The 17,592-nt window shown below is 43.6% G+C and overlaps 1 protein-coding gene across 2 annotated transcripts in view; it reads right to left on the reverse strand.

Annotated features, from left to right (window-relative positions):
• NNT (nicotinamide nucleotide transhydrogenase) overlaps positions 1-17,592 on the reverse strand; it is a 1,308,245-nt gene that overhangs the window by 657,483 nt on the left and 633,170 nt on the right. For both annotated transcript variants that reach the window (XM_044076912.1, XM_044076918.1), the window contains exon 11: positions 15,228-15,389. In XM_044076912.1, the coding sequence (XP_043932847.1) occupies positions 15,228-15,389 (162 nt within the window). The remainder of the gene's footprint in view (positions 1-15,227; positions 15,390-17,592) is intronic.

Consider the following 17,592-nt stretch of genomic DNA (forward strand, 5'->3'; position numbering starts at 1 on the left):
TTCTTTCCCCATCTATCCAGCACCCTGGAATCTCTATCAGAAGGGGTAGGATTTTTGGCTGTATTAGCCTTAAACACCCTTGGGACCATGAGAAATAGTCTCAGGATCAGCAGCAGGATTTTTGAAAAGAAATTTGTGGGAGTCAGGAACCCTGTAATATCTGTCTCGCTTACTAGGAGCCGGAGGCAGGGAATTAGGAACCATGCTTGATTCCGAGAACACATCATCAACAATGTCTAATACAGAAGGTATTGCCAAAGGCCTATGCTGAGGAAGAAGAAGAAAATCCCTAAGCCTCTTTTTTGATTCTGAGAAATCCTGACTATCCCAGTGAAAATGTTCCCTTAAAGTATGCAAAGTCTCTCCAAAAGAGTAATCCTCAGGAGGAGAAGCAGAAGGGATGGATTCCTCTGAAAAAGAGTCCTCATAAGGTGGAACAGAAAATTCCTGATAAGAAGAGGAATCAGAAGAAATGGAAACCTGATCTGAAGATTCATAATCAGTGCCTTGCCTAGGCCTCTTAGCAGGGGGGTGGGTGGGTGGGGGGGGGGGTGTTCGGAACCCCTGATCAAGGTAATTAAAAACACAGCCATTTTGATCATTTGTTTTTTAGGCATAGGGGCCCGAGCATGTGACTCATGCGTCAGTTTTTTAGACACAGAAGTTGGTTTTGGCCTTGTTTTTGATGATGGCGCTGGTTTAATATACAAATGCTGAGGCCTGAAAAAGTACAGTTTTGTACCTACCATAAATGTAGATGTTCGAAGATCCACATTGCTGCAGTCCTTACTTATGGGTAGTCCGCTGTCCTCGGTCGGCCCGAATACCAAAGTATTAGGCTGACGTCGGTCATGGGCGCCTAGATCTGACATCAGAGCGTCAGGGTATAAAGGCGCATGACCGACGTCATATCCTCAGTCTTTTCTTGCCCCAGATGTCAGAAGGCCAAACCAGAAAGGTCACAGCCAAAAACAGAATACCTCCCAAAAACATGCCCAACAACAACCATCACCTAAAGCATAGCACCAAGTCAAACTACAGAGGGAAGGAGGGAGGTAAATTGGACTGCAGCAATGTGGATCTTCGAACATCTACATTTATGGTAGGTACAAAACTGTACTATGTTCTTCATCTCACATTGCTGCAGTCCTTACTTATGGGTAGAATCCCAAAGCAACGGGAAAGGGAGGATGGTAAAATCATAAAGCATTAGGGCCGCTAAAATGCCCTGTAAAATTGCAGTGGCAAATCCAGCCCTAGACTTAGAATAAAGAGGAAGGTGGTAATGTTTAGAAAAGGTATGCACTGAACTCCAAGTAGCTGCCTCCAAAATGTCTTTGTAGCTACCCCTTATAAAGGCCGTAGAAGTAGCAGTAGCCCTAGTGGAATGAGGCCTGATTCCAGCAGGAATCTCCTTACCATGATGGGAATAACAGAAAGAAATACAAAACCCAATCCATTTAGAAATAGTTTGTTTTGAAACAGGTTTACCCTGTGAACCCAAAGCAAAAGAAACAAACAATTGCTGAGACTGTCTGAACTCCTTGGTTCTGCTCAAATAATAACGCAACTGCCTGTGAATATCCAAAGTATGCAAAATTTTCTCCCCTTTATTTTGGGGGTTTGCATAAAAAGTAGGCAAATGAATAGTTTGATTTAAGGCCACACTAGAAACCACTTTAGGCATAAAGGAAGGATTAGTACGCAAAGATACCCTATCCTTATGAAAAATCAGGAAAGGCTCCACTGCCATGAGGGCCTGTAATTCAGAAACCCTTCTTGCAAAGGTAATGGCCAACAAAAAAGCAGTTTTCCATGATAAATACTTTAACTCGGCAGTAGCTGCAAGCTCAAAAGGTTGTAGAGTAAGTTTTTCCAACACAAAATTGAGATCCCAAGCAGGAGTAGGAGCTCTACGTGGGGGTCTTATATTCTTTGCCCCTCTAAGAAATTGCTTAAACCAAGGATGAGAGAATAAAGGAGGGTCACAATCATAGTGAGCAGAAATGGCTGCAGCATGGACCTTTATTGAGGAGAAAGACAAACCCTTGTCCAATAACTCAGTAAGATATTGAAGAGCAACACTTAAATCAGGTTTGGAGACATCAAAGTCCTTTCCTTTGCTCCAAATAAAAAATCTCCTCCATTTATCAGCGTAAACTTTCCTGGTACTAGGCCTCCTGGCCTCCAAAATAACATTCAAAACTTGTTGTGGAAGCTGAGACCCTCCAGAGTCTAAAACAGAATATGCCAGGCTGTTAGATGCAGAGACTGAATCTTGACATTGAGGAAGTGACTGTCCTCTTGTGACAAAAGGTGCGGAATCAAAGGCAGAGGGCATGGAGGTTCTCGTACTAAACTCCTCAGTAGTGGGTACCAGTGTTGTCGAGGCCAATCCAGTGCTATCAAAATCATGGTTGGCTTGTCTTGTCTGGCCTTCAAAAGTACCTTGGGAAGAAGAGGCAGAGGTGGAAAGGCATATACATGCAGATTGATCCAACTGAAAGATAGAGCGTCCACCTTCCAAGCTGTGTGATGAAACATTTTTGTGCAAAACTTTGGCAACTGGTAATTTAGTGGAGAAGCGAACAGATCTATGTCTGGAGTTCCCCATAACACTGTCAACTGCTGAAATACATGAGGATCCAATTTCCACTCGTGAGGATCCACTATTTGTCTGCTCAATACATCTGCTAAGGAGTTCTGTGCTCCTGGTAGAAACCTTGCCTGAAGATTGAGGTGTAGATTGAGAGCAGTTTCCCACAAAATCATCGTTTGCCTGCAAAGAGGGTAAGAATGGGTTCCCCCCTGCTTGTTGATGTACCACATGACAGTAGTGTTGTCTGTTTGAATCAACACCTGCCCTGAAGTAAATCTTTGAAAGCCATCAATGCAAACTGGACTGCTAACATTTCCTTCAAGTTGATATGCAAATGTTGGAGTTTGACAGGCCACGTGTTTTGCACCCATTTTCCATTGAGGTGTGCTCCCCAAGCCTTGTCCGAGGCATCTGTCGTTAGAATCTGACTCGCCTCTGGCCGGGTCACAGAGAGTCCCTTGTTTAGGTGACATTCCTGAGCCCACCACAAAAACTCCTTCTGAATGCAAGGTATTATCTGAATGACAGTGTCTAGATCTTGGCAGTGCTGTGTCCACACATTTTGAGATACCACTGAAGCTTCCTCATATGCAATTTGGCATTGGGAAGCACCAGAATACAAGATGCCATGAACCCCAAGGCTTGAAGGACTGTCCTTGCAGTCAGCCTGGACCGTAGAGACATTTGCTGGAAATAAAGAGAAAGGCTTCTTTGTTTGTCCGGGGTCAAAAAGCCATCTGGGAAGCTGTATTCAGTCTCACACCCAGAAAGCACATGTCCTGAGAGGGTACTAGACTGGACTTTGTTTCTCTCACAGAATACCCTAGGCATCTTAACACTGCCATCACATACTGTAGATGATGAAGAAGTTCGTCCTTTTCTTGTGCAATAATCAGACAGTCGTCCAAATAAGGATAAATCTGTATTCCTCTTAGTCTGAAAAATGCTATCACTGGAGCCAGAACCTTTGTGAACACTCTGGGCAGTAGATAAGCCAAAGGGCAATGCAGAGAACTGATAATGTAAATTTCCAGCCCGAAGCAGGTACCTCCTGCAACTGGGCCTGATAGGAACATGAAGGTAAGCCTCTTTGAGATCCAGAGTAACCATCCAGTGATCTTTTCCCAACAGAGGTAAAAGCTGTTGTAAAGTCAGCATCTTGAACTTTGGAATGTCCAGGTAAGTGTTGAGGATAGATCAATCCAAAATTGGTCTCCACGTGTTTCCTTTCTTTGGAACTAGAAACAGGCGAGAATAAAATCCTAGGCCCACTTCTGACAGAGGAACTGGCTGTATAGCTCCTATTTGAAGAAGTAAAGAAATTTGTCTGTGAGCCTCTATCCTTTGCGAGGAGGCGTCTGGCATGCCTTTGAAAGGAGGCATGGTATGGAAATAGAACTTGTAACCTCGGTTTATAATGTCCAATACCCATTTGTCCTGGGTGACTAAATGCCAATTTTGCTTGAAAAGAGCCAACTTTCCTCCCAAAGGAGCTGCCAGGCAAGAGGAATCTGGCAGCCGTAAATGCAGGTCATTGGGCCTGTTTACGAAAGGACTGGCCCCTGCCCTCACCAGCAGATTGAGCAGGCGAACTCCATTGTCTCGGCCTGAAGGTACTCTGAGCTCTGCCCCTACCACGCCTAGATCTACCCCTAGACTGAGAATCAGAAGAAGGGTACGTCCACCCCTTAGTAGGCCAATTTCTACTAAACTTTGGAGGTTGTACCTGCAAAAAATCTTTAACAGTCTGCATAGACTTAGCCTTGTCTTCCATTTTCTTTAAGACTGACTCCACAGGAGGACCAAACAAAACTTCAGACTGCAAAGGGGCATCCAGAATTCTAGACTTAACATGCTCAGACAAATTCTGATCCTTAAGCCAGGCTTCCGAGAAAACATCTGAAACAATATCCAAAACCGGAGGTATAGCTAAGGGTCTATGCTGTGGTAAAAACAAGAACTCCCTAAGCCTCTTCCGGGAATCAGAGTAATCCTGTCCCTCCCACTTAAAATGCTCCCTCATGGAATGCAGAGTTTCTGAAAATGAAAAATCCTCAGGAGGAGAAGCAGAAGGAGTGGAATCCTCTGCATCAGAATCAGAATAAGGAGGGAAATCTTGAATGTCCTCAGTAGAAGACTCTGAATCATCTGAGGCTTGCACCAAACTTTCCAACTCTGGCTCCATCCTGGGCCTCTTATCAGGAGGGGGCATAGAACCTCTAATTAAAGTAATCAAATCCTCTGCCATTTTAAGCATGTGCTTTTTAGGCACAGACCCTGAAGAACCAGAACTGACACCAGAGGAAGGCAAAACAGACCTGCCCTTAGAAGGAGCCTTAAAAACAGTAGCAGAAGGCCTAACCACCTTAGGCATAGAAGGGAGAATAGTAACCTGAGAGGCCCCTTCAGCCTGACCTGCCTCCTGAGAGGCCACATCTTGTAAAATCAAAGTTTCCCCCTGGGACTCAACAGAAACTTCAGCGGATCCACCTGTTCAGCTGTAGCTTCTAAGGTCCGGCGTCCAACGGACGAATCATCCTGCCTAGGCTTTAAAGATTTGTCTTTGCGCTTCTTAGTAGAAGCAGGCGTCGGAACATCCGACGGCATATTATAATTACACCTCTTGCCAAAGACTAACCTAGCGCAATCTAACCTCCGTTTTATAGTGCTTATTAAACCTAGCACAAAACCGACACCCGACTACGTGCTCCGGTCCCAGACAAGGAATACAAAGCAGTGGTAATCCCTATGCGGTATCTGTTTCCCACAAGAAATACAATTATTCACTTTTCTGACATCCGTAAGTAACTGAGGCAAGAAAAACAAAAATATTCCCCAACGGGTACTTAGCCCAACTTGGTATCGGTCTGAAACTCCAGCGAAAAATTTCAGAACGCCGAACGGCACTTGCAACGCTGCTTCTGCATCGGACCATGCGGCAAAAAAGACTGAGGATATGACGTCGGTCATGCGCCTTTATACCCTGACGCTCTGATGTCAGATCTAGGCGCCCATGACCGACGTCAGCCTAATACTTTGGTATTCGGGCCGACCGAGGACAGCGGACTACCCATAAGTAAGGACTGCAGCAATGTGAGATGAAGAACATCACACTCAGAACCCGGTGCCTGCTTAGCGGCTCCGGACCCATCCAAGGGAGAGACATCCGTGGGTTCAATACTTGCAGAATCTCACGGCATACCGGACTCCGAATGGGTCTCGATAGAGGCCTGTGACTCAAAAGTAGCGGGTATCAGGGGCTGCGAAAGCACCTCACTGAGTACCGGCGACTGGCTTAGGAGAAGCTTCGACGGTCTGTCTCTGTCATTTTTCCTTGCGTTTTTTTGTGAACTTCGGTAGTCGGATTGCTAACCGACGACATTTCAGGGTAGTTAAATCTTGAACCAAAATATTTAGAAGCAAAAATATACTGATGCTCAACAGTGCGTTGGTTAAATTTAGCACAAAACCAACAGCAAGGCACGTTGTGATCAGGGCCTAGGCAAGGAATAGAGTACAAATGAAAATCCTTATGAGGTATTTGCTTCCCACAAGTAATGCAATTATTAACTTTTACTGACATCGGTAAGGAGCAAGAAAAAGTTTCCCCAATGGGGTACTTAGCTTTAGTTTGAAGACTTCGGTTCTGAACGCAAACAAAAATTTCAGGAGTCGGCTGACCGGCACTTGCGAACTGCTTCTGTTTCGGGCACCGCGCGGCAAGAAAGACTGATTAAAATGGCGTCGGCTGCATGCTTTATACCCCTGACGACCTGACGTCATGGAAGAGGAGTCATCAACCGATGCAGGACCCAAGACTTTGTTATTCAGGCCGACTGAGGGCAACCTGCCAGCAAATTACCCAAATGTAATGACTGCAACAGTGAAACATGAAGAACATCCAGTACAGCTTCTGTGGGGCAATGGTTTGAAATGCTGGCTCAGGAAGATACCAAAGATATCAGGGAGAGCTTCCTGTATTGGAGGGAAAGCTATTGGCTTAGGAGGGCCCTGACCTGGGAGAGCCATAGCCTTTTTTCTGGAAGGCTGACATATCACAGGCTTGCCACTGGAAATATTCTTTCATGAGGGAGAGGGCATCTCCAAACATCAAACCCTCTGGTGGTGAATCAGAGGCGAGGGTGTCTTCACTGTCTGTGTCATAAGATACCGGGAAAGGACATCTGAGATTTGTGGTCCAGATCCACTCTTTCAACCTCAATGTTAGAGGTCTTAGGGTCTTCACTACGGACAAACTTCTGGGGGAGGGAGGAGGGACAAGAAGGGGAGCCTTTGAACTTACAACTGTAAAGTTGTTCAGATTACACAGATATAGAATGCATCTCCAACAGAGTCTTCTGTAAAACCTTTTTCCATACACTGGTGCTTGGACCACCTCTAAAGTCCTACACTTCATGACCTACAGAAGAATGGGTTTAGTTAAGGGGCAGCTACTTTACGAGCAAACAAGTCATACCCAGAAAATAGGAAAATTTCAAGAACTCTAAAATTTCTATTACTTACCTGACCTAGCCCAGGTGAAATTAGTTTTTTCCATGACAGGAAATTCTCCTACTCAGAATGTTTGTCGAGGTGAGAAGAGATGGAGAGGAGGAGAAGTGCAGCTGAAATGGAAGTAACCAATACTCGATGACAGGGATATACTGCATGGTTTCAATTTTTGTTCTTTGTTCCCTCCCCTCTTATCCTTCTACTCTTGCTGCCTTTTCTTTAGCTACTTACCCTCATATATAACAGTCTACACCGGACTAATAATTTTTAAAAATGTCAACTGTATGGTTATGTACTTCCTAGCGTACCTCAAGTATGAGGAAACTGAGAGAGATGTCTAACAGACATTGTTTTTTCTCTTGAGCTCAAAATTTTTTGGGGGAAGGGAGAGCAAATAGGTTTTCTTTGTCTTAAAGTGCATTCAAAGCTACCCCTTCACATCCTTAGCATCTTTAGGTAAGTGATAGATCCCTCAGCCATGTATGTCTCTCAAGTACTGCTCCTGAACAGGTAACATGATGTACCCCATCAACATTTAATAAAGTGTTTCCCCACCTCAGCAGCAGTCTAGGACAGCTTAACAAATTCTACCCTTACAGATTCATCAGCAATCCCTCTAGGCATGCTCCTACTAGTTTCAATATAACTCTTGCTACTGTATCAAGAGGATCAATTAATAAACAAGATTCCCACAGTAGAAGTAATCTATACTTTTTACCAAACCTGATCAGTACCGTACTCTTGCCTATCAAGGACAGCACTGAGCCCTAGTATCAATGTGGAGTACCTATAAGTACTGAGGGCCACAGCTTCAATTCTTAACACTAGCTTCTTGTAAATGTCTTTCTACTATCACTCTATGAAGAAGCAATCAAGCTTTGAGAGTCCAAATGGCTGAGAACCTGGGTTCAGGGATGCATTAACAAAACTTGAATGTTTTGCACCACTGATGGAACAGTAGAAGAACTGGATTCCTCACTTACAAATAGCTCAAAACTCAAAATGCTTCTGAATGCTAGGAAGTTCCTTTGCTCACCACTTAAAATATCCCCTCATGAAGTTCACCATCTCCCCAAAGGGGAGGTCTTGTAGAGCAGAACCTGAAGAAAATGTATAACTGTCATCAGCATCAAACCCACAAGATAGTGATTTAGTATTCCAAAGACTCTTCTCCTTAAAACATCTATAAAGCACTAATAAAAACAAGAAATTCACTGCAGTCTCAAAATGTTATGTGCACGTAAATATGAACCGACTTATTACAAATCTGTAGCCCAAAGAAGAGAGAGTCTACATGCTGTATTATTGTACAGAAAGACGGATGAGTGTAGACAAATGCAAAGTCATTACCCCTTCTACTTGTTACAAAGGAAAAATAGACAACTACATTTGAGCAACGTTTTCCTTTATCTTCTCAGTTTCCCATTTTATACCTGCAATACGACAAAAGTAGCAGTAGTTATACGGTTATTAAAATGTGTGCCACAGTTGACTGGGCTTATAAAAATATACATGTGTATCTATATATAATACATGTATACACAAAACACACACACACACACACACAATTACACTACTGCATGCCTTGATGATTATGTACATCCTCTGTAAAGAAATGCCTAAACAGACAAAGGGGTGAAACAAACTAAGTCATGGCTATCGTAATGAAGTAATGAGACTGCCCATGCTGGAAAAGACTTCCCATACATGTGAAACAGAGCACCTCACTGGCCCTCATCAAGAGAAATCTTGATGAGTGGATGGGAAATAGAAAATTCACCCCGGGGATCACTCCAGTGGCTCTACTCAAGAGAGGCACTGGGAACTAAGGGTGGGTGGTATGATGCCAGGGTTATCCTGTGGGCTAGGCTTGTAAAGGCTCTAGGGCCATTAGCCTAGTACACACCTATGAACCTTTATATTTACTGTGGAAATACTGGAGATAAGCAAAGTTAGATGACTTATGCAGGAATCAGTTTAGCAGCTGGATGGGCTGAAGCAACAACCATCCAATTAACTGGCACCAGAGGCAACTACAGTCTCAAAAATGATGCCTTTTCCCCAGAGTCTGTATAAAGAACTGCACTGCCCCTCTGCTGTCCTTATTAAGGGAAGGTCACAAGTCCCAAAAAGTACAGTTTTGTACCTACCATAAATGTAGATGTTCGAAGATCCACATTGCTGCAGTCCTTACACTTGGGTAGTCCGCTGTCCTCGGTCGGCCCGAATATCAAAGTATAAGGCTGACATCAGTCAAGGCGCATTTGACTGACATCAGGACGTCAGGGTACAAATGCGCATGACCGACGTCATATCCTCAGTCTTTTCTTGCCCCAGATGTCAGAAGACCCTAAAAAGAAAGGTCAAAACCAAAAGACAGCAAACAACCAACCAACCACCCTAGCACTAAAAATATGTACAATATATACAATATACACCATATTGACAACCCAACCCACACAACTGCCTCTAACTACAGAGGGGAAGGAGGGAGGGTAAATTGGACTGCAGCAATGTGGATCTTCGAACATCTACATTTATGGTAGGTACAAAACTGTACTATGTTCTTCATCTCACATTGCTGCAGTCCTTACACTTGGGTAGAATCCCAAAGCAGAGGTAAGGGAGGATGGCAAAATTATAAGGAAGCAGGAGCTGCCAAAATGCCCTGCAAAATAGCAGTGGCAAAACCAGCCCTAGATTTAGAATAAAGTGGAAGGTGATAATGTCTAGAGAAAGTATGCACTGAACTCCAAGTAGCTGCCTCCAAAATATCTTTAGTTGCCACCCCCCTCAAAAAAGCTGTCGAAGTGGCAGTAGCCCTAGTGGAATGAGGCCTAATCCCAGCTGGAATCTCCTTGCCATGATGGGAATAACAGAAAGCAATGCAAAACCCAATCCACTTAGAAATAGTTTGTTTTGACACAGGCTTGCCCTGAGAACTCAAAGCAAAAGAAACAAATAACTGCTGAGACTGCCTGAACCCTTTAGTTCTGTCCAAATAATATTGCAACTGCCTGTGTACATCTAAAGTGTGCAAAATCTTTTCCCCTTTATTTTGGGGATTTGCATAAAAGGTAGGCAAATGAATAGTTTGGTTTAAAGCCACACTAGAAACCACTTTAGGCATAAAGGAAGGATTAGTACATAAAGATACCCTATCCTTATGGAAAATTAAGAAAGGCTCAACCGCCATAAGGGCCTGCAACTCAGAAACCCTTCTTGCAGAGGTAATGGCCAACAAAAAAGCAGTCTTCCATGATAAATATTTCAACTCGGTAGTAGCTGCAGGCTCAAAAGGTTGTAGAGTGAGTTTCTCCAACACAAAATTGAGATCCCAAGCAGGAGTAGGAGCTCTACGTGGGGGTCTTATATTCTTTGCTCCTCTAAGAAATTGCTTGAACAAAGGATGAGAAAACAATGGTGGGTCACAATCATAGTGAGCCGAAATTGCTGCAGCATGAACCTTAATAGAAGAGAAGGACAAACCTTTGTCCAGTAACTCAGTAAGATATTGAAGAGCCACACTTAAATTAGGCTCAGAAACATCAAAATCCTTTGCTGCATTCCAAAATAAAAATCTCTTCCATTTACCTGCGTACACTTTCCTTGTACTAGGCCTTCTAGCTTCCAAAATAACATTCAAAACTTGCTGTGGAAGTTGAGACCCACTATGGTTCAAAACAGAATATGCCAGGCTGTTAGGTGAAGAGAGTGAAGCTTGACATTGAGCAAATGAGTGTCCTCCTGAGACAAAAGGTGTGGAATCGAAGGCAAAGGCCATGGAGGCTCCCGTACCAGGCTTCTCAGTAATGGGTACCAATGCTGTCGAGGCCAATCTGGAGCTATCAAAATCATCCTTGGCTTGTCCTGTCTGGCCTTTAGTAGTACCTTTGGGAGGAGAGGCAGAGGTGGAAAGGCATACACATGAAGATTGCTCCAATTGAAAGAAAGAGCATCCACTTTCCAAGCTGTGGGATGAAACCTTTTAGGTGCAAAACTTTGGCAGCTGGTGGTTTAGTGGAGAAGCGAACAGATCTATGTCTGGAGTTCCCCATGACACTGTCAATTTCTGAAATACATGAGGATCCAATTTCCACTCGTGGGGATCCATAATTTGTCTGCTTAACACATCTGCTAAGGAGTTCTGTGCTCCCGGCAGAAACCTTGCCTGAAGATTTAGCTGTAAACTGAGAGCAGTCTCCCACAAAATCATTGCTTGCCTGCATAGAGGATAAGAATGTGTTCCCCCTTGCTTGTTGATGTACCACATGACAGTTGTGTTGTCTGTTAGAATCAACACCTGCCCTGGAAGAAGTAAATCCTTGAAAGCTATTAATGCAAACTGGACTGCTAACATCTCCTTCAAGTTGATATGTAGATGTTGTAGTCTGGCAGGCCACTTGTCTTGTATCCACTTTCCATTCAGATGAGCTCCCCAAGCTTTGTCTGAGGCATCTGTCGTTAGAATCTGACTCGCCTCTGGCCGGGTCACAGAGTCCCTTGTTTAGGTGACATTCCTGAGCCCACCACAACAATTCCTGCTGAATGCAAGATATTATTTGAATGACAGTGTCCAGATCCTGGCAGTGCTGTGTCCATACATTTTTGAGATACCATTGTAACTTCCTCATATGCAGTTTGGTATTGGGAAGCACCAGAATACAAGATGCCATGAACCCCAAGGCTTGAAGGACTGTCCTTGCAGTCAGCCTGGACTGATGAGACAAGAGATGAAAGTAAAGGGAAAGATTCTTTTGTTTGTCCGGGGTCAAAAAGGCCATCTGGGATGCTGTATTCAGTCTTACACCCAGAAAGCACATGTCCTGAGAGGGTACTAGACTGGACTTTATTTCGTTCACAGAATACCCCAGGCATCTTAGCACTGCTATCACATATTCCAAATGATGAAGAAGCTCGTCCCTTCCTTGAGCCAGAATCAGGCAATCGTCCAAATAAGGATAGATCTGTATTCCTTTTAGCCTGAGGAAAGCTATCACTGGAGCCAGAACTTTCGTGAACACTCTGGGCGCAGTAGATAAGCCAAAGGGCAATGCAGAGAACTGATAATGAGAAGTCCCAGCCCGAAAAAGCAGATACTTCCTGCAACTCAGTCTGAAAGGAACATGAAGGTAAGCCTCCTTGAGATCCAAAGTTACCATCCAATGATCTTTGCCCAGCAGAGGTAAAAGCTGTTGTAACGTCAACATTTTGAACTTGGGAATGTCCAGATAAGTGTTGAGGGTAGATAAATCCAAAATTGGTCTCCACGTGTTCCCTTTCTTTGGTACTAGGAACAGGCGAGAATAAAATCCTAGGCCCACTTCTAGCATAGGGACCGGCTGTATGGCCCCTATTTGAAGTAACAGAGAAATTTGCTTGTGAGCCTCTATTCTTTGCTGAGGAGGAACGCCTGGCATGCCTTTGAAAGGAGGCAAGGTATGGAAATAAAACCTGTAACCGTGGTGTATGATGTCCAATACCCATCTGTCTTGGGTAATTAAACTCCAATTTTCCTTGAAAAGTGCCAACCTTCCTCCCAAAGGTGCTGCCAGACGAGCAGGCTCTGGCAGCTGAAAAGGTAGGTCATTGGGTCTGTTTACGAAAGGACTGACCCCTGCTCTCACCCGAAGACTGTGCAGGTGAACTCCCTGTTCTAGGCCTGAAAGAGCCCTGAGCTCTGCCCCTACCACGTCTAGACCTACCCCTAGACTGGGAATCATAAGAAGGATACGTCCACCCCTTGGTAGGCCAATTTCTACTAAACTTCGGAGGCTGAACCTGCAAAAAATCTTTAACAGTCTGCATAGACTTAGCCTTGTCTTCCATCTTCTTTAAGACTGCCTCAACAGGAGTACCAAACACAACAGATTGTAAAGGAGCATCTAAAATCCTTGTCTTAACATGGTCAGATAAATTCTGATCCCTCAGCCAGGCGTGCCTGCGAAGAACTGACCCAGTGGCAGCCACCCTAGACGAGGCCTGTACAGCATCAAAACCACATTGCAAAGAATGCTTACCCACCTGTTCAGAAACATGTACTAAATCTTGTAACTCTTTACACTCAATACCTTCCGCCAGAGCATCTACCTTAGACTTCAATTGTGAAAGGAGATAGTTTTGGTATTTCAACATGTGGAACTGGCAATTCAAAGCCCTCATAGCTAGGGTGGAAGAAGTATAAACTTTCTTTCCCCATCTATCCAAAGCCCTGGCCTCTTTATCTGGAGGAACCGGATTTTTGACAACAGAAGCCTTAACACCTTTAGGCCCCTGACTAACAGTTTCTGGGTCTGCCCTAGGACTCTTAAAAGATACTTATGAGCTTCAGGCACCCTGTAATACCTATCCGGTTTAACAGGAGCAGGAGGCAAAGAATCAGGATTAAGAGAAGCCTCTGCAAAAACATCTTCCACCACATCCAGAACAGGAGGTATAGCCAAAGGCCTATGCTGGGGTAAAAACAAAAATTCCCTAAGCCTTTTCCTGGAATCAGAGAAGTCCTGACCTTCCCACTTAAAATGCTCCCTCATGGAATGAAGAGTCTCTGAAAAAGAAAAATCCTCAGGAGGAGAAGCAGAAGGAGTAGAATCATTCACATCAGAATCAGAATAAGGAGAATACTCCTGCAAGTCTTCAGCCGAAGACTCTGAAACATCCGAAGCCTGCTCAAAACTCCCAAGCTCAGGTTCCACCCTAGGTCTCTTATCAGGAGGGGGCATAGAACCTCTAATCAAAGTAATCAAATCTTCTGCCATTTTAAGCATATACTTCTTGGGCACAGTCCCTGAAGAACTAGGGGTGACACCAACTGAAGCTAAACCTGGCCTGCCTCTGGGAGAAGCCTTGGAAACAGAAGGAGAGGGCCTAACCACCTTGGGAAGGGAGGGGAGTATAGTAACCTGAGAAGCCCCTTCAGCCTGACCTGCCTCCTGAGAGGCCACATCCTGCAACAACAAAGTCTCTCCCTGGGACTCCAAAGAAACCTCCGGCAGAACCACCGGCTCCACCGAGACCTCTAAAGAACCGGCGTCCGGTACGGACGGTTCTTCTAGCCTAGGCTTAGCTGCTTTGTCCTTGCGCTTCTTCGAAGAAGCGGGCGTCGGAGCATCCGACGGCATTTTATAATTACACCGCTTCCCGAAGACTAACCTGGCACAATCTAACCTTCTCTTTATAGTGAGCTTGTTAAATCTAGCACAAGAGCGACACCCAACAACGTCGTGCTCAGGCCCTAAACAAGGAATACACAAAGTATGATAATCTCTATGCGGTATCTGTTTCCCACAAGAAATACAGTTATTCACTTTTTCTGACATCCGGTAAACCACTGAGGCAAGAAAAAACTAAAATATTCCCCAACGGGGTACTTAGCCAACTTTGACTCGGTCTGAAACTCCGAATTCGAAAAATTTCAGAACGCCGAACGGCACTTGCAACGCTGCTTCTGCATCGGACCATGCGGCAGAAAAGACTGAGGATATGACGTCGGTCATGCGCATTTGTACCCTGACGTCCTGATGTCAGTCAAATGCGCCTTGACTGACGTCAGCCTTATACTTTGATATTCGGGCCGACCGAGGACAGCGGACTACCCAAGTGTAAGGACTGCAGCAATGTGAGATGAAGAACATCTATCTGTCAGCCAAACATTTCTAACTAGCATTACTTGTGCCAGATGGCACAGCAATCTCCAAGGAAATGGGCACAGGCAGAGACACAAGAAAAAAAGTCTTGCTGTTTACAGCAAACAGCAGAAACAGTCTGAATTGTCAGGAATGCATCAACATCAACTAAATTTTCTCAGTGAAGTGTCTTGTGACACAAAACAGATGGCACATCACAGAGTTGACTGAAAGCAACAAGGGCAACTCCAACAGTGACCAGACTAAAAAAAAGGGTATTTAAATTGCATGCTAAAACCATAGCATCTGATTATTAAAATAAAGAAACATTTTTGTAGCAATTAATTTTGCAAAAAAAATGTGAAGTAGCTAGTTTTAGCATCAGAAATGTCTATCACATGTCTACAAACAATGTGCTATAATTTTCACTGATCCTCATGACAAACATTGAGTGTTTACTTCAAAACAGGAAAGAAATGTTTTCTACGTACCAGATATAGCATTAGTCACAGACATCAAAGGTGAATGCAGAGCTGGAGTCACCCCCCATACTGTATGATATCCAACGATTCCAGCAAGGCCAAATGTTGTCACCATCTGCGAGAACGCTGCATTAGGTGATGCTATACCTAGACCCAAAAGGGCAGATATACCTGCAAGATGAAAAAAACATTTACTAACTGGAAACATACAAGCCTTAGTTTAAAAAAACTGTGTAGCACTCTTTCATTTCTCAAACAATTTTAACTGAAGCACTCAGAACCACACTAGGCAAACTCATATGCAAATACAGATTTTTTTTTGACTCAATGTTCAGTAATTTTTCAATGCTCCAGAATGACTATCAGTTCGTAATGGGAGTAACACAATGGTGGGGTCTTCTAATTCTGAGGCATCAACTTTCCAGAGTTTCTCAACAATCCATGCATGAGATAATTCACTTACACGATAAACAAATTAACATTCATCTAGAATAACCTCAATGAAAGCAGCAAAGTCATTAAACTCCTCGTAACAGATGAAAGGTCTCTTCAAAGCCAGTCAATCTTACAGGCAGGCCTGTTAAAACTGCATTTAAGATGTTCACTGCATACTTAAAGTGAGACACTTAAAAATAAACTTCAGAATTATATCTGAGTCAAGGAAGAAGATGCATACAGCAGAAAGGAAAAAAATGATTTAAAGCTTGAATCCCACACTACTTCTAACAATGTTGCTCACCAAAAAAGCATCTTCCACAAGAGAGAGAAAAATCAAATATGAGTTTAAATGTACTGCTCAGAAATGGGACCACAAGACTGAAATTTCAGGAATGAGAAGCGCACCCGCTTGTGAGGGGGGCCCATTATTTATTTTTAAACCACACTAAGCATACCACACCTGGTGATCAAGGGTTCATGCCAGGTGCATGTCACGGATCGTCAATAAAAACACAAACATGAGAAAATGTGAAGGCTTGACAAAATGGAACAGGTAAACAAGTTGCAAATTTTACAAGAGAAGTTAAACTCAACAGTCACAAAGATAAAAAATGAGTTTTAATATTAACATTATCATAAATAAGTAAAATAACTCAGCAGGTGACTTACTGTACTCTCACTATGTCTCTAAACTCTGGAACACCATCCCAACCAAACAAAACAATGACTGAAAATTCTCCAGTTTTAAGCCTTTGCTTAAACCAAATCTCAGCCAGTCCAGGTTATGCTCATGCTTCTCACCTGGGTGAGACTTCCCTCCTCTTCAACTCTTACTGCTCTCCCCACATGTCCTTCATCTTCTATTCCTTAGCAGAAACGCCTCTACCATTTCTCCACATTAACTCTTCAATTTACCATTCACTCCTCTACATTTTTTTCCTGTCATTTCTACCTACTTCACCATCAATAATAAGCCCTCTTCTCCGCTATATCTAGAAGTCATCCTCTATAATGACAATAACACCAAGGCAAAACCTTATCTTTCTCTACACACTAACCCCTTTTTTCTTCTGTCTCTTACTTCAAATCCTATATTTCATGTATTTTGCAAATTTCTCTAACCCATGTTCTGTCATCACTGGATCCCCACATGATGTCAGTATACTCCAGGAGGGTCTCATGCAGACCAGGTGTATTAGTCACTGTCTTGAACTGAATGTGAAGAAATGCACTGTCATTCCCTTCGGCACATGCAATGTCCCTTCACACTACCAAATCAACAACACCCTAAGTACCCATGAAGTGGTAAAGAACCTGGGATCACAAGTAGATTGTGACCTTAACTTCAACCACCATGTGTCTACTGTAGTAAGGAAAGCTTTCTACACAGTACACTTGATTAGTAAAAGCAACATCTCAACAGCAAAAGAAGTTATAACCTCCCTATACTCGGCACTTATCTGGCTCGCAATTCAATACAACTCCCAATTCGGCATGTACAGTACTAAGCACATGCAGCATTTAGAGAGACCTCAGAGGTTTCTAACCAAGATGATCAAGGGGCTCCAGCATGTGCCTTACACACACTGACTAAAGTCCCTGTCACTATACTACATATCATACAAACTCCTTAGGGGAGTCTTATACCTGGTCTACAGAACAATCCAAGACCAAACCCTAATGAACTTGCTGCATATCCGTAAATCAAATAGGACTAGGGCTACCCATTCCATGGACCTAAACATGGCCTACAACTTAAATAGGACATGCTGGAGAAACAGATTCATCTCCCAGCAACTGCCGCGTTTTTAGAACAGGCTACCAAATCATGTGAAGCAGAGTACCTCTATGATACTGTTCAAGAGGAACCTTGAGGAGTGGATCAGGCATCATAAATTATTACCAGGGATAGCACCCTCACCCCTCCTGGATATGA

The sequence above is a fragment of the Protopterus annectens genome, chromosome 1.part1 (genome assembly GCF_019279795.1).
Source record: "Protopterus annectens isolate FY-2018-M chromosome 1.part1, PAN1.0, whole genome shotgun sequence".
In the NCBI taxonomy this organism is placed as follows: Eukaryota; Metazoa; Chordata; order Ceratodontiformes; family Protopteridae; genus Protopterus; species Protopterus annectens.